Genomic DNA, 26238 nt, shown 5'->3' on the forward strand with positions numbered 1-26238 from the left:
GGAAATTAGAATGCAGGTAACACTCCTAGTCCAGAGTTAACTACCGAGAATTAATCTAAAAGAAGCGTGGAGGGAACTGTAATTCACGCGGCATCTGGCTGCCGATGGTATGTTAGCATCAGATCTGCGAACCAATACTTTTCTTGGACAGGTTATCGGACCATCAAACCCTTACATATTTTACCTGTCCGTTACTAGCCATATAAGAGAAGTCCGTACTTTTGCAAAGGTGGAGGTATTGAGACTCTAAACATATAGATAAGACTCATAACCTGGTCTAACCTAATAATGCGACGCACGCATAGACCTAGCTACTGGCCACACAGGCCAGTGCGGTAGAACTGCTCGTGCCGCCTCGTTGCGTCTTATTCAGGCGAGTAGTGCCGGTCACCAGCACTCGGCTACTATAGAGCAGATTAAACGTGATAGGAAGCTAGTCAGTGGTGGACAGATCACGACAGCGATATCAAGTCACCCTCAATTCGCGCATTGATCTTCAGCCCTGTGTAATGTGCAATGTAAATGGTAGGTAGGTACTAGTGCGGAGCGGATCGACAAATCATCTGGTCCGACTGCGATCCTGTTTTTCAAGTCTATGGCCCGGCTCCGGCCGCATCAGGGAAAGTACTGATCCGACTCGGCCGAAAATGAAAAACTCCGGCCGGATATCCAATCTGGATCCGGTCTATGCTCCGCCCTACACGGTACGGTGGTTTCGTGGATTTATAAATATGGCACGTTTATTTTCGCACTGGCTTGGCGGTTACTTGCGTGTGGTAGGTTGGTAGTTATTTAGTTACAAAAGTCATGCTTATCATTAAGATTCTGGCCGTATCAAGGTATTACTGATCCGGACCGGCCAAAATTGAAAAAATCCGGCCGGATATCCAATCCCGCTCCGGTCCATGCTACGCACTAGTAGTTGTTATGTAGCGCCATCTTCTGGATGAATATATCTCGATTCGGGACTACCTGACCTTGAAAATGTTACTAGTCGGTGCTCGATCGCTGATTATGCGTATTAGACCATATGAGTCCTACAAATTCAATCATGAAGACCTAGCGATATAATAATTGGCAAATTTTATTGAAAATATACAATATTTTGGTGTAATATACATTTCAATATCGTCTAGTACAGGGACGGCCAACTTCTCCGGTCGGCGGGCCGGGAATGGAAAAATGAAGTACTTGGCGGGCCAGATTACAAATCGCGTATTTATCCACCTATACAAGGAATAAATCGCATTTAATGTAAACTTTAAGTTTAAAGCATAAAGACCAAAAACAGGATTTAATGAGCTCATTAACAATAGCTGTTGAAGTCAATCAACTCTGGCTGCATGTCGTATGTAGAAATCCTTAGTAACAACTGCACGCGAACATCAGTTATATTGGAACGCAGCTTTGTCTTGTTAATGTTCATGGTCATGGTCAAAAATGTTATGTAGGCCCGAACAGAGCAAGTAGTTTCATGTCCATCTTTCTCAGGTTGGCAATCTTGGATTCATTCTGACGCATAAAATTTGTCAATACTTCGAGAATAGAATTTCACTTTCATGGTAGAAACTCTCTGCGTGCCGGATCCGGCCCGCGGGTCGTACATTGCCCGTCCTTGGTCTAGTAGTATAGTTATCATTATTTTTGGTGGCACTTTTCGCCTTCTAAGGTGATGTGTGCCACGGCATAGTTAGGCATATTTCTTCCGGATGTAAAGCAAAAGTTGCTTCGTCAACGGGTTCAAATTGAATTCATGAATCTTCCATTCTATGTTATAAAAGTCTGCATCCTCCAAATGAGTGTCGTTTTGCTTGATGGTATGCACATGGAACCCGCCCCTAAAATATACGAATAGTGAATATGTCTTATTTCAAAATAAATGGTGCAATTGCAATAACTGAGCGTTTTCGTGAGAGCAGGTTCCAATTTTATTATACTAGTGGAAAGCTTAGGTCAGTGGTTCCCAACCGGTGGGGAATTCAATGGTTTCTGGTGGGGAATAGACGCATTTGGTAAACATTATAAGCACCACAGTCTACATATTTACGGAGACACCTGCGCGATTGCCGTTACCAGCAGAGGTGGTCAAAGTAGTCAAGAAGCTACTCAAGTAGAAGTAGAAGTAGTGACGGAAAAATCTACTCAAGTACGAGTAGAAGTACTTATTTCATAAGCAATCTAAAACTACTTGAAGTAGAAGTAGAATTGACTGACTTTAAATCTACTCAAGTAAGTAAGTAGTTGTGAAAACAATCGTAATTCGTTCGCATGGACTGTCAAAAGCTGCAAATTGAGCTATGAGGAAGGTGTAGAGAGCTTGATTCATATTGATGCATCCCAGGAGGTGTTAATTTTTGACAGAATAAGCAGTCTTCCATATCATGGGATGTAAATGATAGTGTAGATATAGAATGCAATACTAATTTTTTTTTACTCAAACACCCCGTTTTAGAGAATACCATAGCAAGGCGCCCTCCCCCATATTATAAGGCCCCTAGTTAAGTCGAAGAGCAATACTGACAAGTTGCGTCGGATACGGCTGTAACATTTTGCGCGATTAGTAAACGTTAATGAAAAATATGGCAGATCGTAAAAATGCCATATAGATATAGCGTATAGCTTTATTTTCGGAAAATATAAGGCATAGGTACACTTGCTTTTATATTTCAACATGTATGTTTTGCATACAAAAGAACTGAAACTATGATTAGAACTCAACGTATAATACTCGTAATTAAAAAAAAAATACAAAAAAGCGAAAAGTTTATTTCATGTCTTTTGTCCAGAAAGTTTCAAAACGGTGGTCTGCTAAAACAGGTATAACGTTAAAAAAAGTGAAAGTCCACTTTTCCAGATTTGGACACGTCATAGGCTGCTCGGTATAATAGGTTATTGCTAGATTGCGAAACGATAGTTTCAAATATTATGGGGGGCCATACTTGCTGTGATGAAATATTTGGTCTAGGTGACAATGCGGTGTGAAAGGAACCGCGCAACCCGCTATCTAAATTATATTCAGCGATACTTTCGTTAACACATATATGTGTCACACCATATCTACTGTGCGCGAAGCGCAACGAAAATTCTGGGTATTACATGACTTTTATGATAATTAAATGTTGGTACCACTTGAAAACAGCCCCAAAATTCCTTAGCCTATCTTTCCTATTGGGGGATTAAACTAATTCTACTTGACAAACTGAAAATAGCGAGAAGTAAGTAAGTAGTTCACAAAATATTACCAAGTAGAAGTAGAAGTAGCGAAAAACAGATCTACTTGAGTAAGTAGCATAAGTAGAGGAAAACTACTTGATTACTTCGAAAAAGTAGAAGTACTTCGTTACTGACCACCTCTGGTTACCAGTTAACTGCTCTGGAATGTATGTATAGAAAACTATATTGCGTGTTGTTCACAAAAACTCATTTTAACTCCGGATAACCAATGATGGCGTCACATCACAAACGTATCCAGCACGACCGGTATGACGTGTAATAACGCTTTCGCTAAATTTTTAGGGGTACTGGCATCGTTTCACAATAAGTTTTATGTTGCAGTTATAGACGATTGTCTTGCGTACTGCTATGATTGTGTGTCTTGTGTATACTCAAACAAGCTGCTCCGCTGCTCCGAAATGACAAAAGTTTTGGGTAGTGAGGAATGAAGACTCGGAATAAATCTTAAAAGAGGGGAATGAAAACAAAAAGGTTGAGAACCACTGGCTTAGGTTTTCAGGTTACTGGTTGGACTCGTTCGAGTTTTTACTGTCAAGTCCATGAATTAAGTGCTTCATACGACATGACATAGATAGATTGCAGTGCGTAAGTACCGAATTAGCTGTATAACCCATAAATGCAATGTTATTAGCATTTTCATCCATAAAAAATACACAATGTACATTTTACAATGCCAATGCGACCAGTGGTTCTCAACCTGGAGGGCGTGAAAGCATATGAAGGGGGGCGCGAAGAAGCGGTTACCTGAAGAAATTTTTCGCGCTCTGCGCGATTTACATCCAGTTCACGCGTGTTTCTCTATATATAGACCGAATTTCATATTTTTGAATTCTCTCATCGACAGTCATAACCTTCCATGCCATCAGACAATCAGTTGGGGTTGCTAGCATCCCGGTTGGATTTTGTGATATGACGATAAGGGAAGCGCGAAATTTTTCACTATCATAAAGGGGGGCGTGTCTAAAAAAGGTTGAGAACCAATGAATGCGACACACAAAGACACAATGTGACGGAATGAACACTGAACAGTTAGTAAGATGTTGCAACGACTATGTGCTGTCTACGAATCTAACATCCACCTTAGCCTGGTCGTTTCAATATGAATGCCACTATACTACTACTACTATGTGAGTAATTGCTTTATTTTAAGTCGTATTGTGGAAAATTCATTGTATACCTCGTTGACCTATACATGCGTATAATACTTGGACTGCATGGCGATGAGAGGTCGTAATATCATGCAAGCCGATACGTAAGTGAAATTTGTTATAAAATTTTCGTCATTGCTTTTGTAAGCTCATAACGTCAAAAAGGAATATACCATGCTGGTTACACCGGTTGATGCGTATGCGTATGGAATATAACTTGACATAGGCAGGCCTGTCTGATAGTGTTGCACACTGTTGCCTCATACCTCGCCCAGACATCGCTTCATTGATCATTTGCTACCATCGTTTAGGCTACTAACATTTTTAAAGCCAGACTGTATGGAGTCAAATGTACCTGTTCGATGCTGGTGTGATCACACTAGTTGACCCTCAAGGTCGTATCGGTCATTTCTATCTGATACCGAATACTATGCATGCATATTTTCTGTCCACCATCATTGTCGTCTGTTGTTATGTATTTTGGTTGGATGAAAATAAAGACTCTCTCTTTCTCTCTCTGTGTGTGTGTGTAACAAAACGACAAGGCCTGTCTGACAGGCCTGCCTATGCCAAGTTATATTCCATACGCATACCCATCAACCGGTGTAACCAGCATGGTATACGCCTTATTTGACATTATGAGCATATAAAAAATCAATGACGAAAATTGTATAATAAATTTCATTTACGTATCGGCTTGCATTATATTACGACATCTCATCGCCCTGCTTATAGCTCATTCATAAGGGGAAATGGATCGCGCAACAAGCGAGCCAAATGCGACCAGTTGGCGTAGGTAACAATTGTTCAACCCACGAAATTGATGATTAATTTACTTTATGGTGGTCCATGCAAACGATTCCACGTGTTCATCATAACCTTTATATTTTGGCAACACTCTACGTTTTGGGTCTATTTCTAGTAATGTACGCAACGAAACAGCACTGCGTTTGTACCTATTTGCTTCCACATAGCAAACACTCACACTGTATCCTCCTGACAAAGAATCCTGTTTGCGAGACAACAAATTCCCACGAATGTGTCGGGTCCGATGGCAATGTCGGACTGTGACTCTGATGCTTTTGCCGCATTTAGACCAGTACCGAATCCCAGAAGTCCGCAAATTTTCTCCATCAGTGCAGGGGAGAGTTCGACAAATAACTTTTCCATGGCAGCACCAACGTCTTTCAGTGACAATTGTCTGTAACAGCAAACGGGATCGCTTCAAAGCCCGAAGAAGGCCAAAAGCTGGTACAGATACAGAATGATACAGGGTTGTATTATGACTCCAGTCGTAATTTACCGGCGACTCGACGTGACTCTTGTCCTTTTCTTAAATTTGGAAAATAACTCTACTTGTACTAGACCAGTGCTCTTCAACCTTTTTCGTCGTGGTACACCCTTTTAACGTTTACTCGAAACTCGTACACCCCTGACCACATAACGCACGGATTCCGTATAGTAGGCCTAATTCAGAGGTGCTCAACCTGTTTTCTATTCACCGCCGTATTGCAACATATAAATAGCATCTAACAGCCGCATTCCGGTGGAGAGTCTCATGACCCGTCTGGACGTCATATACTCATGTTAAATTGGCTACTGGGAACTTTGCACCGTGGAGAGTCCGTGTTGGGTTCTGTGCCATCACTGATTTCTTGAGATATACCTTGCTTAAAAAAGTTTTTAATTGTAGCAGCAGATCACCCCCGCAGGCTTACTATCTATGCACGATAATCGCGAGTATAAATTCCAGTATAGCGCGAAAAGATTTCCCACCTTGAAAATTAATTTCGTCTATTGGTTGCTTCAAATATTACTGACAAATATTTATCCATTCTTAGCCCACGTGATCAGATTAACCGGTAGAGCGGATGGAGGGGACATCTTCGACAAATTTGGGCACGAAATTAATGATGATGCATCTACCAGTTTTTATTAATCACTTTGTTGCATGATGCTGTTTTTTAACCTCCCATCCGGATTGAAGCCATAGTCGAAATATAATCGCCCAAACGTATACCAGAATAACCTTCATTCGCGAGACGCACACGATTCCGACTTGGTATTTCTTTTACGGGATGCATCATTTTCCTTAGCGGTTCGCATTTGTACGGTGGGGCTCAGATTACACCATTATATTAAAAACGAGTCATCCAAGTCCCCCTGAATCGCGTTAAGAGTGAACAAAATCTTCAAGTTGAATTAAAACTCTCAAAGATTTTTGAGCCTATTCGTTGATTCAAATAGCATAATGACGGCGGCCAACACACGCTAATTTATTTATGTGTAGAGGGCCGCAAATTTTGGGTTACCGCAGGGGCGGGTTACTTTTCCAGTCGGCTGGCCGGATATGGAAAAATGAAGTACTTGGCGGTCCAGATTCTTGAATCTATAAATTATACGCGCATTTATCCACCTAGAAAAGGAATAATCGTATTTAATGTAAACTTTCAGTTTGAAGCATAGAGACCAAAACAACATTCAATGAATTTAATAACGTAATGCACTTTAATAGCTGTTCATGTCAATGAGACAGCTGTGGTCGATCAAAATTGCGCACAGGTTCTTTGAATTCTGGCTGCATTACGGACACAAAGAAAAGAAAGAACTAAAGAATAACTAACAATCACTAATATATGTGACAAAAATGAAGAAAAAAATACCCTACAGTCACTATAATGTGACGTAGTAAGCAAGTAGAGGAAAATTGCGGCAGACTCTGACCGTGGGTGATATTATCATGTTAGAATGCAAACTGTCTGCGGGCCGCTCATAATCATGTCGTGGGCCGAATGATGGCCGTCCTTGGTTTAACGGCTACATGTGGCCGTATAAGTCTAGCTAGAGGTTGGCCACCTCTGGCCTGTTGAAATAAGGATGAGCAAGGCTGTAACGAATTATAAATGCCAAATACTATAACCAGGGCTCGAGATTACCGGACCACCATTTAATGAAGTGGTTCTTAAACTCGACTCCCGCGACCCGCTGCATGGTTATGCTATGTTATATACACTGCGCTATTTATAAGCATCTCGCAGGAAGTACCAATTCAAAATGTTTGAGCTCAACCAACAACGTTTAAACAATGAGGAGAAGCATTTGCTTATGAAATTATAAAAGGAATGTAATCTACGAGCTGCGTACAGCTGATATGAATATAGACCAGAGGTCTCAAACACGCGGCCCGTGACGTCATTTTGGAATTTCAAGTATTCAACAATATATTCAAGTGCCATATATCTTTTTTATATATAAGAGCCAATTTATTCAACTGGAAAATAGTCTTCGCGCCACGCGCGATTTTATGAGAATGGGCTTTCCGATTTTAATATAGGTACCATCATAAATTGTGTTGAAAATGGACAGGGGCTACGAGAAATTTTATTGGAAGCACAAGAAGTACGATCGCTCAAAAGGTTAAGAAGCAATGCTATTACTATGGCTCCATAATTATTATATTTCCGTTGTTATTGATATGTTCCAATAATAATCGAAGACAAAATCTAACGCCTATTTAATTTGACTTTGGCAATGAAAGAAACAATAGCCTATACTTATCACGGCTATATCAATATCAGGATTAGGATACACCGCTCAAATGCTCTGATATCAGATCAATCTTCAGGGGATTTTAAAATATTCTACATAAAATCGTGGCTCGTCAAAGGTCCAATAGCTGCGATATTAGATCCCTAACAGTTTTACTATTTCGTGATGCATCGTCTTGCATGATGTCTATAACTCATTATTTTAACAAATTAAGCCCGACACAAAAACAATTTTATTCAAATATTTGAAAATGTGATTTTTTTCGTGTCGAGCGTGAATAGTACAATATAGTTAATTGCATTTTCACGATGTTTGTGGGATGCCTGTCTGCAAGGTCCTGTCAAATAAGGCCTACTTGGAAATAATACATTGAATATATTATTGATGCTGCGGCCCGCGGCGTCATCAAAAACTAGGAAATTGGCCCGCGAGCACATTTGAGTTTGAGACGACCTCTGATATAGACAATGGACACTGTATGATATTGCACACCCGGTCAACATGTTCTTAAGCATGTACTTGCCAATTTTTTGTAATAGCTACAGTCATTGGTCCGTTTCGGATCTGGTACACCCCAGTACACCCCATTTGAGAGGTACACCCTGGGGTATACGATACATCCGGTTGAAGAGCCCTGTACTATAAGAGTCATTGCGCATGACTTGACCAAGCAATTCGACTCCGGACATTCTATGTGACTTTATTAAAATCATACACGTTCCTGTTTTGCTGTATTGCTGCTTTTTGCAATTAGTAAATTAACTGATAGAGTGGTATAGATAAGATATTAGCTCTTAATCGCATGAATTTTATCGTACGACATAATCTACATGACATTGGGGCCTCAAATCCATGGGAAATTACCTCTTATTCATTTTATCGTAAGCTGTAAAGACGCGTTTGTAGAATGCTCTCCATGTGCTGCTTACTGAACAATATTGAGATATATATTGCACCGGTTTTAAACCTTCCAACTTTCGTAGGTCCATCGGTATCGAAAACCGGATTTCGTATTTGCTGGTAGTATCTTTCACACTTGCAGCCTGACAAATATATGATCTCGAGAATTATATGTCAGCTTATCTCTAAAAATGTACTGGGCAAGAACAAACTTTTGGGATTTCCTGACAGGCGAATGACGTGCAGTCTAGACTCGATAATATCCTGGTTGCAGTGTTCGGTTTGAGGGGAAACGACAACTTGCCCGTGCTGCTTGTTAATACGAAATTGTCTCCCGGTTTTAATAATTCCTCCTGAAGAAGTCGTCGTCTGGTCCAGGTGTAAAGATCCTGAAGGAAAAACAAAACAAAACATAACATAACATAACAAGTAATTCTAGAGCTGTGTAGCATTAACCCCGTCCACTGCCATCTTACATATGGAATAACAGTGTGGGGCTGCTCTTACAAGAAGCATATCAACAAGCTCCAGGTATTACAAAACAAAGCCATTAGGATTATATCTAGTATACCTGCACGTAGCAGTATCAGTCCTGAATTTAGAAAATTGGGCATTCTCAAGGTCTCGGATTTGTATGAATTTGAAATTGTAAAAATCATGAAACAATATAATGAAAGAACATTACCTGAATATTTCGACAACTTTTTTCAATGCCCCAATTCAATTCACCATTATAACACAAGATTCTCACAGAATCAGTCCCTAGGCCTATTTGTTAAATTGAATTCATCAAGACTGTCAAGAAATTCCCTATCTTATATAGGTGTGAAATTTTGGAACAATGTACCAACTTTGTACCGTACTCTTCCTTATCATACATTTAAAGCTCGCTATTGCAAATTTATATTATCCAAGTACTAAGAAGAACATATCTCATGACCACAGTGATGTTGTTTGTTGTTTTGATTCATTTAATATGCTACAATAATATTACTACTGTGTACATGGGTCAAATTGTTATTTTCTGATCACACCATAGTGTCCTATATGGTGTCGACACAAGCAAACTGCACGGTTCAATGAAATTGTATCACGTCACAGTTTCCATTTGGCTACAGGCAATTTGACGGTGATTTTTGACCGACTTGCCGAGCATTAAATTTGATGAATCAGGTATCAATCGAAAGCTGACGCTGTACTGATTGCGAAAATATAAATTTTATTCCACTCATGGCCCTGGAACCCCCACAATCGGCCACAGATTATTCATTGTCGGGTAGATTGACAATGTGACGCAACAATGCTGTCTGGCGAAACGTGAGACTAGCTCAAGAGCAAGGATGCGGCCGAGCGGTGAGAGTGGGATCAGCTGACGTCGCGGCGATAGCAATGTGCAACCGCGCCACAGACAAAAGCTGCGCTGTTGATACTTTTTCTATGCGCTTCGGCACAAGCGAGCACACACCAGCCGGGGCCTACGTAGGCCCAGCACGAGCCTTTCCTTGACTTGTAAGGGTAGAACCGGGTCCACAGAATGTATAGGGCCCTACCAATTTTCGCGTAATAGCCTTCAGCTGATAGAGATATTTCTAGTAAGAAAAATATACTTTCAAGTAATAAGATTCACTCAAGACAGCAAATTTAGATAATGTAAATATATCATAGTGTTGAGTTTCACTCTAGTCCCCATAAGCACCACGTCGGTGACCTTGACACCAAATTCCGAGAAGGCGAAAAAGTACAAACTCTGTTGGGCCGAATGGACAATGGACATTCAGTTATTCAGATGCAACAAAAATAATGCAAATCCGTTTTACGTAAGTTACATTAGGAATACAAATACAGGCTACAGAATGAATATAATTCAAATGTCTGTAATACCACTGTATTACTTTTTACGCAAAAGGTCCCCGGCATTCAAAAAAACTGTTTGGTGATTGAAAAATGCTAAACCAAATTCCAACGTCAACGTTTATAGTGATATCAGATATATTCCAGTGAAAAACAAAGGTATGAATTTGGTGGTAACATTTTGGAATCATTTGGCAGGTATGGCCCGCAAGATTTCTAGTAACGGATTGAATCCGGACAGCGATACCAGTTTAATTCGACACTCCTGCTGTTAAACTTTATTCAACAATCAACATTTTACCTGCTGCATTCGCGGACCAAGTCCTACCCATACGGATCAAATAAAAGCTTGTAATGTATGCTCATGCTCAATGCTCCTTGCTCACACTTAACCACAAAAGCGACTATAGAAAGTATCGACACCCGCCATCAACAGCGGGACGTGTCTCTGGAGCCCTACGCAACAAGCGGGCTAAGGCAATCGATATCATAATAGTCTGACATAACCAATGTAGACTACTTAGACGTAGCCTACATATCTCTATCACCTGAAGGATATTTCGCGAAAATTGGTAGGGCCCTAATACATTCCGTGGACTCAGTTCTACCCTTACAAGTCAAGGAAAGGCTGGTGCGGGGCCTACGTAGGCCCCGGCAGGTGTGTGCTCGTTTGTACCGAAGCGCATAGAAAAGTATCACCAGCGCAGCGTTCTCATTGGCGCGGTTGCACTATGCACATTGCTCTTGCCGCGACGTCAGCTGATCTCACTCTCGCCGCTCGGCCGCATCCTTGCTCTTGAGCTAGTCTCACGTTTCGCCAGACAGCATTGTTGCGTCACACTGCCAATCTACTCGACAATGAATAATTTGGTGCTGATTGTGGGGGTTCCAGGGCCATGAGTGGAATAAAATTTATATTTTCGCAAGCAGTACAGCGTCAGCTTTCGATTGATACCCGATTCATCAAATTTGATGCTCGGCTAGTCGGTCAAAAATCACCGTCAAATTGCCTGTAGCCAAATGGAAACTGTGACGTGATACAATTTCATTGAACCGTGCGATTTGCTTGTGTCGACACCATATAGGACACTATGATCACACTGTTAACTATGTAACTATGGTAACCGACGGTTACTAACCGTCCTTCACTAGTGTTGCTGTCTTTTATTTACTTTTGTTTATTTCGTTACTCTTTGCGGTGCTACTTGACTGAGAGAAGAAATTGATCCATATTATAATTAATACTGCCAATATGCTTGGGTGACTCCGGCCTAGAAGACTTCGGTCATATCGGGTCTCCCAGTCTATACCGTGTAAATTATAGTTAGGAAAATTTAAAAAATGTATACTATTGGACGTGAATGTTTGTGGACATTGCCTTTACTATATTTCATGGTTGACGAATAAAAAGAACTCTCTCTCTCTCTTTCTCTCTCTCGGATTATGGATCGATCTATAGCCAGGCATCGAATGTTTCACCGCATAGTAGCACAATCAAGTAGTGATGCAAATAGTCTTTTTGTTTTTGTACTTCTCCGTACCTATACAGCTACAGTAATTGACAACAAAAAGTAAGTAAATTTACGCAATGGTTCATGATTGTCAATAGTAAAAAATTACATGTAGGCCAATTACACCAAGTAAATCGCTTAGACACACGAAGAGAAAATGCATGGCTTCTTTGATTAGGAAAAGTAATTTATCAGTCGTCTAGCACAGCAAGCCCTAATTATTATAATTCATAATTATTCCACTATTTTGGAATCGGGTGGCAGAAGTCAACATTATGCACACATTATTTTAATTCGGATATATTTCTGTACCACCTCGCACTATTTGGGAGTCGAGTGGCGCAGTTGGTTACGTACTGCCGTCACGACACCAACGGAAGTGGGTTCGAATTCCAGTTCTGGCCAACGGAGGTTTCTCTGGGTTCCTCATCGCCGATCTCGCTATTACGGTACTGCATTGAAATGCCAGGTCTGAAAGTGAGCCGCGCTACAAGCACCTGTGACCACGATTGGGGGTGCATGTTAGTGAGAGAGATTAGAGAGAGAGAGAGAGAGATTGACTGGGAGAAAAGGATGAAAGCCGTCCCCAAGATTACGAAAAAGCAAAGACACTATACAGAGGTCTCAAACACGCGGCCCGCGGGTCGCATGCGGCCCGCGAGAGCATTTTGTGCGGCCCGCGACGGGATTTTGGAATTTCAAGTAGCCTATTCGACAATACGTTCCAGTGCCACATATCATTTTTAGATATATGAACTTGAAATTTACCCTAAAACTACTTTAAAACACTCAAGTCTTTACAAACTACACTATCACATCACTTTTAAAAGCTACCATGCGGTAGAAGATCACCTATTACGTCACATTTCTAGTTCATGGCGATAAAACATGACCCGATGATGATTCGTGACTGAAATTTGTGATTTGGTTTAGTGCGATCTTTCGTAAAATTACTCGATTTCGGATTGATTGGGTGATTAAATAAAACTGACTCGAGTTGAGTCAAGTCAGACGTTAAAATCAGAGAAGGACTTGCGACTCAGAACGGTGACTTGGCAATTTTACGGATGCAACAATCTATGAAACTGTCATGGGAAATAGTATTAGTAATATATCAAAAGGTCGTAGCTTGCGTTGCCTAGGGTATATATAGCTATCTAATCAGGCCAGTATGGCAACCATTGGCATGATGTGACCCCCGTGACGTATAGTTGGTTACATGCTAGGTGTTGTCTGGTCTCTTTATCCATGTTATTATTGGTGGTGAGTAAGGTAGTAGTACGCTCCACAGCTCTAACACCAATGAATTCATCGGCGATTGGACATTTCTATTCCAAGGGTTCTTAACCAGGGTCCGTAGACCCTTTCGGGGTACGGATCTCAACATCCTGGCGTACGAGATGCATTGTAGAGTTAGGCCTATATGCTGTGGAATACTTTCTTGACCAATTTATTCAACTGAAAAATGGTCTTGGCACTACGCGCGATTTTACGTGTATGGGCTTTCTAATTTTATTATAGGTACAATCAGAAATTGTGTTGAAAATTAACAGGGGCTACGAGAAATCTTATTGGAAGCACGAGGGGTACGCTCGCTCAGGTTAAGAAACAATGCTATTACTATTACTCAATCATGAATATATTAAAGTTTTTATTGATATGGTCTAATAATAATCGAAGGCAAAATCGGACGCGGCTTTAATTTGACTTTGGCAATGACATAGTAACTATAGCCTACTTTTCACGACTATCATAACCCGGATTAGGCTACACCGCTCAAATGCTCTGATATCAGATCATTCATCAGCAGATTTTAAAATATTCTACATAAAATTGTGGCACGTCAAAGGTCCACTAGCTGCAATATTATAACCCGACAGTTTGACGATGTCATGATCAATCTTCCCTCTAATTTTTAACGCATCTGCGGGGCGCACACTCACCAACTCATTGATCAGACCCTTGGACAACAGTGCGTAACGACTAAAAAAAGGTCATCATTTCGGATTTTTTGTGTGCAACTTGGATTTTCTGTGAGCAGAGACCTTGTCAGCACTGTGCATTTGCGCACGTGCGCAGCTCAGAGGGAACATGGGTCATGATGCATCCTCTCTCATGATGTCTATAACTCATTATTTGAACAAATAATGCCCGGCATAGAAACAATTTTATTCAATTATTTGAAAATATGATTTTTTCTGTGTCAAGCGTGAATATTACAATAGTAAATTACATTTTCATGATAATTGTAGAATGCCTGTCTTCAAGTTCCCGTCAAATAAGACCTACAGCCTACTTGGAAATTCTCCGTTGAATATTGGTGGTGCGGCCCGCGGCGTGATCAAAACTAAGAAATTGGCCCGCGAGCACATTTGAGTTTGAGACCTCTGCACTATGAGCATTATCACAATTCGTGTCGTGGTAGCACATAGCTTGAAAAAAGCGATAAGCGCCACTGTGTTGTGCCAATGGTAATAATAAACTCGTACTATGTGCAATTGAATAGTATATATGCTACATATAAACATTGTGTTTTCTCATAAATATAGGACAATGTTGTAAACCTGAAGAGATTGATGCAGTTCAAAATCGTTCGAGATAAACTGCGCTTTGAACTTAATTGATACAGTCGCCGATTTCCATTTTTTCGTCTGGAAGTTGGAACGAGTAGGTGCCTTGCTGGACATAAAACTCTGTAAAGGTAGTAAGGATACAGTTTAGAAGACTTCCGAATATTCTAGAAGTCGCGATCGATACTTGGATTTTCAGAATCAACACGACAATTGCATTTGATTAATATCAGTGATCATCAATTCTGATCTATTTACGACGAGTTGCGCTGTTACACACATGTAAGGCTTGGCCGTCTGTGGCTCATCTGAGCCTTACCTCTCCTTTCGCCGTTTATTTACGAACAATAAATATGAAAAATTCCTTGATTTTGGGAACAAAAATGTTCAAAATCTAGTCATTTATAAACATCGATAGAAGATACCAATAACCATTGACGGGTTCACAATTTTCTTCACTCATCCCTGACGACATATGAGGCACTGCCTCACTTGCCTCCCCTAACCACACGTCACTGACGTATCACACGGTGTGTATGTACTGCTGTAGTGACCATGTTTGGCTCCAACTACCCATGTGGGCAGAAAAATATGGCGTACACTACGAATCTCATATATTAGTGCTACCAATACGTCAAGGATTTTTAGCTATTTCAATCAGCCGTCTCCTTCAAAAAAAGTATAGTGGTGAGGATTGGACCATAGAGACTGTAGGCTACAGTCTCTATATTTGGACGATAACCGAGGATGAATTAAGTTTGATATAGGGTATGATAAAGCGGGAAGTGGGCTTTTAATAGTTATCGGCGAGTGCTTGTGTGATCATTATGACGTCACATACTATACCATAGGCGAATAAATAAGATATTTGTCTTCCAGAATCTAGCATACCTCTGTTTACGAGATCCTATAACAGAAAAGACAGGGATTTTTTAAGCTCAGTACTGAAGCAAAGATAAACGTACAGTACAAATTGGTATATATAAATGACGTCGAGATCTTACTGCGCTTTTAGTGCCAGATGATCTGAATGCGGCCCGCCTGTAATAAAGCTCACTTTTAATCAAAATGACGTTATTTTACAAGTCGATCTCATTTACTTTCGCATTTTCTTCAAATTACCCTGGTCGCTCTCAACATCACATCCATCGGGATTGGCATTCGTTGAGGATTGCATCTGCGATCCGTCCTATGGAAAGGGAAATATAGTTTTGATAGACGTTAGACATACTACATCATGCGAGTATTGAAAAATATATGCGTATCCACATTTGACAAGTTTTCAGAACATTCATTCTCGTTAGCTATAGTTTGCTGCTTTTCCTAGCTTGCCGACTCGCGTATATAGGAATTGCCCGACGCAACTGCTTTGTAGTTCAGGAAATAGAATACTGTACAAGAGTGTCGATTGAGACAAAAAGGAAAGCACAACCTTGTTATTCGAAGCATCATCATTAGAAGTTCTTCGGGGTGTCTCCGGAATGATCTCAGTTTCCTCCCGCTCCGACGCACGCGGCATCATACGCGCTTCGCGAAGATACGCAATTTTCTTTCTTTTCTGTTTTCGTGGATTCACCTAATATCAAGAATGTTGTGGAATGTGGGGATAAAGACGCATGATTCTAACATTAGATTATGGAAGCAGCCACCAAGCACCAAACATTGCAAATTCCCAGAATACAGAAAGACAGTGGCCTAATACAAGAATAAATTACGATAATTGCATAATCTCGCCACGAACCATTTCCCACGCAGCTAGAATCTCCCCTATTTCAGCACACACGGAAATAATGAACACATAATGATTCCGTTTACATACGTACACGGTACTAAAAGTAAAGTGATTCCTGCAAACAGAATCAATACTCGAGATATCTGCTCATCAGTGCCGTTGGGTATAGCATGGCGAATGCAACATGAATATAATAGCCTATGCAAAAATCCTCTAGTAAATAGTGATTTAATAGAAAGACTTACTCATTGACACGTGCGTTTAGGGTTTATTTTCTGTTGTCTGTGAAAGTTACCTACCAATACATGCACATCTGGTCTATGGAGGCTCAGGTCGCAAGATTCCGCGCCATTCTTGTCTGGAATATCAGCCATGAGTGGATTATCAAAATTTTCAGTTGATTCCGACCGTTTCTTCATTGTTATGGCATCATTTTCTTCGGTTTTGTGAATACACTGGACTGTCGCAGTCCGACCGACCCGGGCTCTAATTTCGCGACGTTCTTCGACACGACGTTGGCAACAGAAGTGCACAACGCATCTGCCTGTTCATTGTTATCGCATAGTAGGCAATACGCTAAATAGGAGACGTGGAATATACGGCTTGGGAACGAACCTTTCAAATGTTTGTCGTGCCTTAGTACGGGTCCATTTGACGAATGTAGCAGCTCTACATAGAAACCGCTTTGTAAAGCTTCTTCCAGGTCCATATTCATAAAATGCTGATAAGTGAAAACAAGAACACGGAAAGGATTAGCATTGCCTCACTTTGAAACCCTGTCAGCTTTAGTATTAGGTTGTGTCCACCAGTACAGTGTTGTTAGTATTAGGGCAAGTTTTTGTTGCAGTTAAATCCGTGGAAACTTGCATTCATTTTTGAAAAAAGTTGAAAAGTTGCAAAAGTTGCATTTTGACCACATTGCTAGGTTGACTGAAAATAAAAGGTCAATTTTCCGGCTCAGCTCCCGAAATACCCGTAAAAGCGTTACTTCGGTGCTGATTTACGGTGTTTCAGTCGAATTTGGCCGTGTATTTCACCAAAATCGAAAATACTTTCATGAAAAATCGAGAAAGTTGCAAAAAGTTGCATGAAAAAATGGACAAAAGTTGCACTATAAGATTCCTTCAAACAGCTTAAAACAGCATTCTCTAGGGTTAGTTCGGATATCGATAATTTTCACTATCTGGATAACGGATATATCCGTATATTTGGAATTTAGCTAACCGGTTAACCGGATAGTGAATCCGAAGTGAAATAATCGATTTCACGAGGTCTGCATGAAAAATGGATCGCAAAAACATTACACAGTGTAATTGCAGTTCCCTCCTTATAAAGCACACCACATCAATAGTGGCATCCTGTAGCCGGGACAGGAGTTTTGTAACAAAGAGTCCACACGTATTAAATGCTCTTTCTGCTTCCACAAAATGGGCTGAATTATAGTAGGCTAAGCAAGGCTGAATATAGTAAGCAGCGCTTCCTTTTTGCCCATTCTTCTGTTTAGGTGTCCAGTACTGGAAGGACGAGTAGCTGATACCGGAATTGAGGCCGACATGATAGCTCGCTCTAATTCCTCCATGAGAAATTGACATGATCAGGCCCGTAGCCAGCCGAAAAATAAGGGGGGTGTTTTAAATAAAACGAGGTGGTTTCGATTTTTTTCGAATTTAGTATCAGCGGAAATCAATTACGCTTGCACGCACGAACATGTTTCCGGAATACGAACATTCGATGTCATTCAGTTTCGCAATGTCACTCATTAATCACAATCGCTGATCATAATAATCTCAGCGGCATATTGTCTCCAAGCCACCAAGAGATAGGAGCCAACGCATGCCAGGCCCGAGACTATGGTTACGCCAGCGATGATATCGTTCGTACCATGCCTATTGCAGATGCGATTGCGCAGGCCAGCGATAATATCGTGAGCACCAAGCCAATGCAGATGCGATTATGTAGGCCAGTGATGGTGTATTGTCCACAGAGCCTATTGCAGATGTGATTCTGCCAGCGGAACTAAAGGCTTGTTGAAGACTCGAAAAACCAGGCCAGCAACGATAGCCGAGTTCGCGGCAATCAATGACCTAATTTGGTGATCTTCTCAGCGGGAGATTGCGTCGCGTTACACAGTGCATTGACGTATCCTGCTAATTGACGATGCGCTTCTCGCTAATTGGCCGCGCGAAACACTGATAATACGACTTATTGAAGCTTCCTAAAAGTTTAAAACACATTAACGATACTATTTTATACGGTTAACCGGCAGATTTATATCTGGATATCGGATGATAAAAACACCTGCGGTTAACCGTTATGCGGATAATCCAACCCTACATTCTACATATCTTACGAGCATTTAGGAAGCTGCCGGAAGCTGTAAAAAAAGTTGCAAAAGTTGCAAAAAATTGTCTTTGTTATTATATTTAGCGCATCTGGTCGAATCGATGGTTAACCAGAGCCCAGGTAAAATTTCGCGATCTTTTGGTGTGAGCCCAGACACAAAACATGATGCAAAATCTACTCTACACAATTTCCATCGAGACATATAGCGCAACTTGATTTCCACAACATTAACTATACGTAGAGGCCATCCTCTTTTGTATTTCAAAATCAAACTTACTAAATATACATATTTCCTACCTGACATGATGCATCCTGAATAGTTTTTACTGTTCGCAGATCGTGATGACAAAACACAAATTCCGCACGACCATGTACGCGGTAATGGCTGGTGTCTGGATATGACTGATGCGTCCGAGGCCGCATAACGGTCTTTTTAACCATTTGTATGAGGATCCACTGAATGCAAATACTTGTAGCCTACTGTATGATTGCACAATTGTACAGTCGACTGCGCTTAATGCGGACCAATTGGTTCCGTTCACTTCCGGCCGAATTAAGCGGAGAAATGGCTTTGTCCGCATTACCCGGAAAAATGACTGTTCGTTTCATGGGCATGAGTAAAGGTAGATAAGGCATTAAAATTGCTGTAGATCGTCTGTTTGTGGGATTAAAACGCATAGCAGCTGCGCTATACTACAGTAATTGGCACTGATCACATAAAACGCATAGGAGTTACACATTCTGTCAGGTTAGGCGTTCGATACCAAACCATTCAACAAATATACTGTATATTACTATGTATAACACACACACATAGGGTGGAAATAGTGCAGTACGAAGGCATGCAGCAATTGCTGAAAAGGAATTTGTTCTTGATAAAGTTATACACCGCAAAACAGTAGGACTTTTTAAAAAGCAAAAAGCTTTCAGCTGGGCTAAAAAAGTCATTTATCGTAAAGCCAGCAACAAACTGTCCAGGAAACGTTTTCGCTTTCTCTGGTAGACTTTACTGTGCCATTATGTTCTACAAGATGCATGCAAGCAATTGTACCGAGCAGGGCCGTAACTGCGGCACCCCAAACCACCAATTGGGGGGGGGGGGGTAGTGAGCTCCAAAATATTTGGAAAATAAACATAAATTATAAAGTATTTTTGATAGAATTTGGTAAAATATATGCAATTACAGACAAAATTCAGTCTTGAATTTGATAGTTTGTTCGCACTTCGCGCGATTAGACAACATATATCCAAGGTGCCGTTTCACAAGTGACGCTTTGAAGTAGCCATTAAAGGGGCTGACGAAGTGCAGTTTTTAGGTCCTGTTACCCATTTAAAAGACACGATGCAATTGGTATGGTCTTTTTCTGTTGTTACTGCATGGTTCATCATTTTTTCGACAAAATCCTTCATAATGCAATTGAATCTTGCGTCACAACGTACGACGTAGCTTACCGATGTTTGTTTCATAGCCTAACGTTAGGAATTGCGAACCGGTCTCCAAATTAAGCGGATAATTGTCCGAATAAACAGGATTTTTCACGAGCAAGTTTTAATTTTGTTTCGTGCCTCAGCATTTTGGCCGAATAAATCGGTTGTCTGGGTTATCCGGTGTCCGAATTAAGCGGATTCGACTGAACTTGTATAACCAGATTAACCACCCTGGAGGATAATAGAATTAGGAATAAGTTGCAATTTTTGTATAGATAATATGTAAAACTCTCACGTCTTTATGCCATGTTTTGGCGTGCGTCTCCTTTGTATTCGATCCAGATGACAGCAAAACTGAAACATAAAACAATATATTTCTTGACGTTGCAAGTCCGCAATCAAGGGTAACTGCGCGCTAAATATGATCGTCTCAAATTAAAGTTGAACGCAAGGAAAATTTCTCTTAGCAGTCATTTTCCTCAGAAAGCCGAACTGCTGCTGAAACAGTTTCACTCCTGGTGCTATTTTGCAGAGATGAGCGGATTTGGACTTTCTATATCCTAAACCTATACAAATCCGAAGTTTCAAATCCTAATCAAATCCAAATCCAGAACTTTTGTATATTTCATCATCATCGTCATTGGTTTATTAGCAATTTTATCAGTTCAATACACCACAAAAAATGCGATACAATGAAAAGAAAGGAAGATGTCGAAGCGACTAGGAGTTGTCTATGGAATCGGGCACCCACCTTGGCCTAGGCGATGTTAAGAGGAGGCATGCACACTGAATGAAAGTAAAGAAGATAGTATAGAAAAAGTAGTATTCAAATCCCCGTCCAATCTTAATCCGATTCTAACTTGAAATTCAGAAAAAATGCTTATTTATGCAAGGAAGGAATTGGAAAATTTTCTTTCTCAACGAACAATTCTCTTGATTTAAGATAACTTAGCATAGGGATGAGCCTCTCGTGTTCATTGCAACCGAGTGTACCATAGTGTAGTGTACCGTAAGTACATTAATAACTAATCTTAATAAATTTTGTCGCCGTTCGCCACACGAGAGATCAATTTCCCAGAAAATCGGTAAATCCAATCCTAATCGGTTCAGAAAAAATCCCTAATCTTAATCCAATCCTAATCCGACAAAATGTCACAAATCCGTTTTTTTTCAAACTCCAATACTAATCCATGCTCAGCTCATCTCTGCTATTTTGCAATCCATCAATCTCTGTGGTATCGAAGACAAGCGTCATCGCTTCATCACACTTTGCGAAAACTGCTGGACAGGGTTGTAACCAAGTCACAAGGCTCCGACTCACAAGTCAATCTCACTTTTATCGTTTTGACTCGAGTCAGGTCAAGTCATTTTCAATTCAGCACCGTGTCAAGTCCGGGTCCAAGTCAGCAAGCAGAGGGTCGAGTCCGAGTCATGGTATTGTGACTCGATTCCGAGTTCAAGTCATTGTGTTGACTGCCCAGTTTCCAATTAAAGTCTTGTTAAACGCACTTTTTATAACTCTGTTTGGTGATATCGAATGTTTCGCATTTATAATATAATTGAATAGTATATTCATATTGAAATGAAACCCGAATATTTTCGTCTGACACTCGTCAGGGGAAATCGTCAGCAACCAGTAGAGAATGAGAAAGAACATTGTATATCAACAATCGTATCACAAAATATTACGTCACCAGCATGAAACTTCACGTATGTGTGCCTTGGAGTCGACTTTTATCAAAATACACCAACCGACACTCTGTCAACAGAAGGTGTTGGTGTACCACTTGGGAATATTGCACTAAACGCTGTCGCATTCGAAGTTTCATGCTGGTGACATCATATTTTGTGATACGATTGTTGATATACAATGTTCTTTCTTATTCTCTACTAGTTGCTGACGATTACCCCTGACGAGTGTCAGCCGAAAATATTCGGGTTTCATTTCAATATGAATATACTAATCAATTGTATGCTGAAGTTTTGTACCTCCAAGAATCTCTTCATTTATAATATACTATTTTTCGTCACTTTTAAAAGTTTCTAGTCGCATTTTCAAGTACCAGTACCAATAGACGAAATCCCAATGGTGGGGTTTCTTCGAAATTTTGGCCGTCTGAGTCTCGAGTCATACGACTTGGTTCGAGTCCAAGTCGAGTCAATACACAGATATGACTCGAGTCGAGTCGAGCCATTTCCGTATTTTGCGAATCAGAAAATCGTGACTCGAGTCGAGTCATGACTCGAGTCATTGCAACCCTGCTGCTGGATAAAATTGGCTGAACACTATCTAAAATTCCTTCATAACTAACATCGGCTGACACCTGAAATTCGTTTTCTGCGTGACTGCTTATTCGCGCAAAGAACGTGCAACTAGGCTATCATTTAAAACAAACGGTGTTTTAAAACACTTTGTTTAAAGCATGTTTTAAAAAAGGCCTTTTTAAAAAAAATTGTGCTTTTTTTAAGTTGTAAAATTATGCCATAATTGTGTAAATACTTTCCAAAAACATGTTGTATGAGCCTACGGACAATTAACACCCGATATAGCCGACGTATATCAATATGGGATGATTGGATCACTCAAAACAGTCGGTTCAACATTAATACTAAATGTATTTCGTCAAAGGAGCTATATTTACCCTATATTTTCAATTGTCGATGTCAATACATTATGACGTCATAATTGGAAATTCGTGACGTCATGGCTTTTAAAAAACAAACAAAACAAAAAACAATTAAAACATGTTTTAAATTAGAGCCTTGTTTAAAACATGTTTGTTTTACATTGATTTTTTTTTAAATGCAACCCTACGTGCAACAGTGGCGGGATGGTTATCAGAAGTTTCGCAAAGCGTCGAGAAGCGATGACACGTGACCTCGATACCACAGACATTGGTGAATTACAATACGACCACTCGTGAAGATATTTTAGCTGCAGTTCGAATACGGTGACTTTCTGAGGAAAATGACTGCTGACAAAATTATTTTCATACTTTCAACTTTAATCTAAGACCACATCATATTTAGTGCGCGGTGCCACTTCAGGCAGTTAGTTACATACTTGGATGTAATACCCCAGGTCTTGTGATAGTTTTTGTATATACTACAAATTTTTCAGTTTGTTTTGAGCTTAACCCGTGTCTGCTGGCCTATAAGATAAAAGATATTGAGAAATCTAATTGAAAACGAATAACCACACGCTCCTTACTGTTGGCCACCTCTGACACCCTTGGACAACATCATTCGAGGATATCCTGTTCTTATCCGCGCCCAGATAGCAGGTTAGTCCTTCTGACCAGATCTCGGGCGATAACGAAGTACGTTCTTGGAAGATGTTCCTTGAGCAATGTTTTACGGAGGCAATTGGCGGCTCGAACAGCATCTTGGTAAAAATTAATGTTGACACATAACCGATAAAACACGATTCCTTAACCTCTATGTAGCAGCTTACCTTCCCTATTCTCTTACATACGCTTGACTCTGGTACCTTAATGTCAAAGAACACACAGCCATTATGGGGCTTCTCTGATTTTGCACTCGCTGTTTGGCCCCGCGTACTCTCCCGAACGTTCTCCAAGGCACAATCGCGCAACGATGACACATCCCAAGTGCTACCATGAGCTTGTGCACGATTGTCACTAGGACGTAACTCAGTTTGACAAGCAGTATCCCGGGTCATTTTGTTGTAATACCCTCTGTCACATCTTCTCAGACAGGACAAGCCCTCTTCAATGCTTACATTTACACCGGTACCTTATAAAACGCTAAACGTTGACTATAGCGTCAGTTGTGTCATGATTGCGAGTAGCTATATATTTGCGAGGCAAACGAGAACTTAGCTAGCAGGCTCGATGTCGAGATACGAATGACACAACACAAGACTGAAGGAGGGCGAAGGACAAATAATTGGGAAACACATTATTGACAGCACACTTGACTTGGAGAGACACTTGATGAGTGCCTATGATATCGAAGATATGCATTTTTGTAGAAGCCACATCGCTCTACCACAGTCCGATGTCCACGGCCTTAAAATGACACGTATAGAGCTATACGGCGGACGGATATTACAAATGTAGCCTACGTAATATCAGGATTGGAAACGATCGATTTGGGTCGCAGTTTTGTTTTGATTCTAGTCGTTTGGCATATGTCGTCGGGGCAGTTTCACATAATTTGAAGTACAAATATTTTCGCTTCCAAATACTCCTTCAGTCACTTAGTAGCCTATAGCCTATACAGTGTGCTACAACCACACCAATTCCATATGTAACATTTATAATCTCATTTGTAATGAAGCAATTGGTAACAAGCTATTGCGTTCAGACCAATCATTGTGATGGCACTTTCTATGGGAAGCCTCGCATTTCTGAACTTATTGTCTCTGAAAGGGAACATCAGAAGTCCGCGCACTGATTTTCAATAAATATTCATTTTGTTTTAGTTTTGTGTGAAAATTATATTTTATTCTATTAACACTATTTATACACCAGTAATCTATTGTAATGTATCAACTGTGTAGTTTTATTTGTATTGTGGTAGATATTTTTGTTCTATGACACAGTATCTTGGGTTTCCGGGTAGGCTTGCAGATTTAGCGGAGGCTAAGTGTTCCGCGGTTAGTAATTTTGGTTAAAGCGGCACTACGCTCTAAATATGATGTGGTCTCCAATCAAAGAAAAATATCGGGAAATTTTCTTCCCCGCAGCCATTTTCTTCAGGTAGCCACTGCAATGGTACTCCAGCTAAATGATTTTTCGGAAACGCCCAGCTCCACACTAGCAGCAAAATAAATCTATATGCTAGCTGTCGCGCCTGCGCGAAGCTCGGCCAGTATGGTGATCACTGGAGCGATTTTTTTGACATGTCAAAATAGTCAAAATTTTGTTAAAATTGTTGCGTTATGTCAAAAAATTGTTTACAAAGTCAAAATTATTTTGCATCCTGCATTTGGTTTGTATCGTAGATATTTACACGGTCGGTGAACTTACCATTTGACATTTTTTAGCTTATAGCCTACTCTATAGGCCTACCGTTGCAGGAGGTCAATTGTGTGCTCATTGCGAATCATAAACGGTCCAATGAATCAAATAGGTTGACATGGTGTTGTACTCAACTGTACCGCACGCAATATCCTAACTAAAGCAAGACTGCGTGAACATTGGCTCTTATATCAAGAAGAACATGATGAAGAATTGTGATGTGGACGACAACGTCAGAATGAAACAACGCGGTATGTCACCAGCAGTGTACGCACGACTTCAGTGTTGCCAGTCAACAACTGCTGCTGTCGAACGTTCTTTCTTCATTCTTGGCAAGCTACTTAGTAAGGACAGACACTTTCTACTCAAGAATATGCCTTTCGCTGTACTACAATAAATTTTAAATATTTTCACCATAATGCGTGATGTAGCCTAACTACTGGAATTCTTCATAGGTCCAGATTTGTAGAAATAAAAAAAAATATGTAAAAATTTGTCAGTTTTTGAGTGAAAAAAGTTTTCTCAGGCCAAACCAATTCGTAATGACAGACAGTTCCAACCAGAAATGAAGATAAGTATTAGGGGTTGTGTGAACGTGAGGTTCACGTTCACTACATGTAGGCAGCGAAACATGCTTATTCAACCATTCACTGGAATTGATACCGTTCTCTGATTTAAAAAATCTAGCAGGTATACGGGACCAGGGTCAATACTGACTTCATATGCGTATTGTATCATAAAAAAATCCTTGTAATTGCGGAGTTGGCTACTGCTGTGTAACTTGTTAATGGGGTAATATCGGTAGCAAGAATAGAAACCCGTTTTACACTCTGCTCAATGTCAACGTAGAAATACTCAGACGCCGAATGCCTTGTCCGGCCTGGCCTAGACTGTTGAGGCGTAAGCTTATATCCCCTTGCAAGTCCTCGTCGAAACTGTTGGCAAAGCGACGGAAGATATTGATTTTATGGAATTATTATATCATTT

At 40.4% G+C, this 26238-nt stretch overlaps 1 protein-coding gene across 2 annotated transcripts; it reads right to left on the reverse strand.

Annotated features, from left to right (window-relative positions):
• Positions 1-1066: 1066 nt before the first annotated feature.
• LOC145433490 (uncharacterized) lies at positions 1067-24492 on the reverse strand. Of its 2 annotated transcripts, none has more exons than XM_080310606.1 (15): positions 23721-24492; positions 23478-23651; positions 23331-23418; positions 20562-20620; positions 19136-19294; positions 17111-17216; positions 16795-17039; positions 16196-16321; positions 15864-15952; positions 15768-15804; positions 14758-14886; positions 9044-9220; positions 8796-8974; positions 5368-5583; positions 1067-1838 (listed from the first exon to the last, which is right to left on the reverse strand). In XM_080310606.1, exons 1-15 carry the CDS (start codon positions 23946-23948, stop codon positions 1691-1693), a joined length of 2160 nt encoding a protein of 719 aa, XP_080166732.1. In that variant the 5' UTR covers positions 23949-24492; the 3' UTR covers positions 1067-1690. The 2 variants fall into 2 exon arrangements, with proteins under 2 accessions (XP_080166732.1, XP_080166731.1); XM_080310605.1 differs by having other exon boundaries at positions 16196-16339; positions 23721-24486.
• Positions 24493-26238: the final 1746 nt, after the last annotated feature.

Source organism: Botryllus schlosseri, chromosome 2, assembly GCF_051294905.1.
Source record: "Botryllus schlosseri isolate E-star chromosome 2, Bs_hap1, whole genome shotgun sequence".
NCBI lineage: Eukaryota > Metazoa > Chordata > Ascidiacea > Stolidobranchia > Styelidae > Botryllus > Botryllus schlosseri.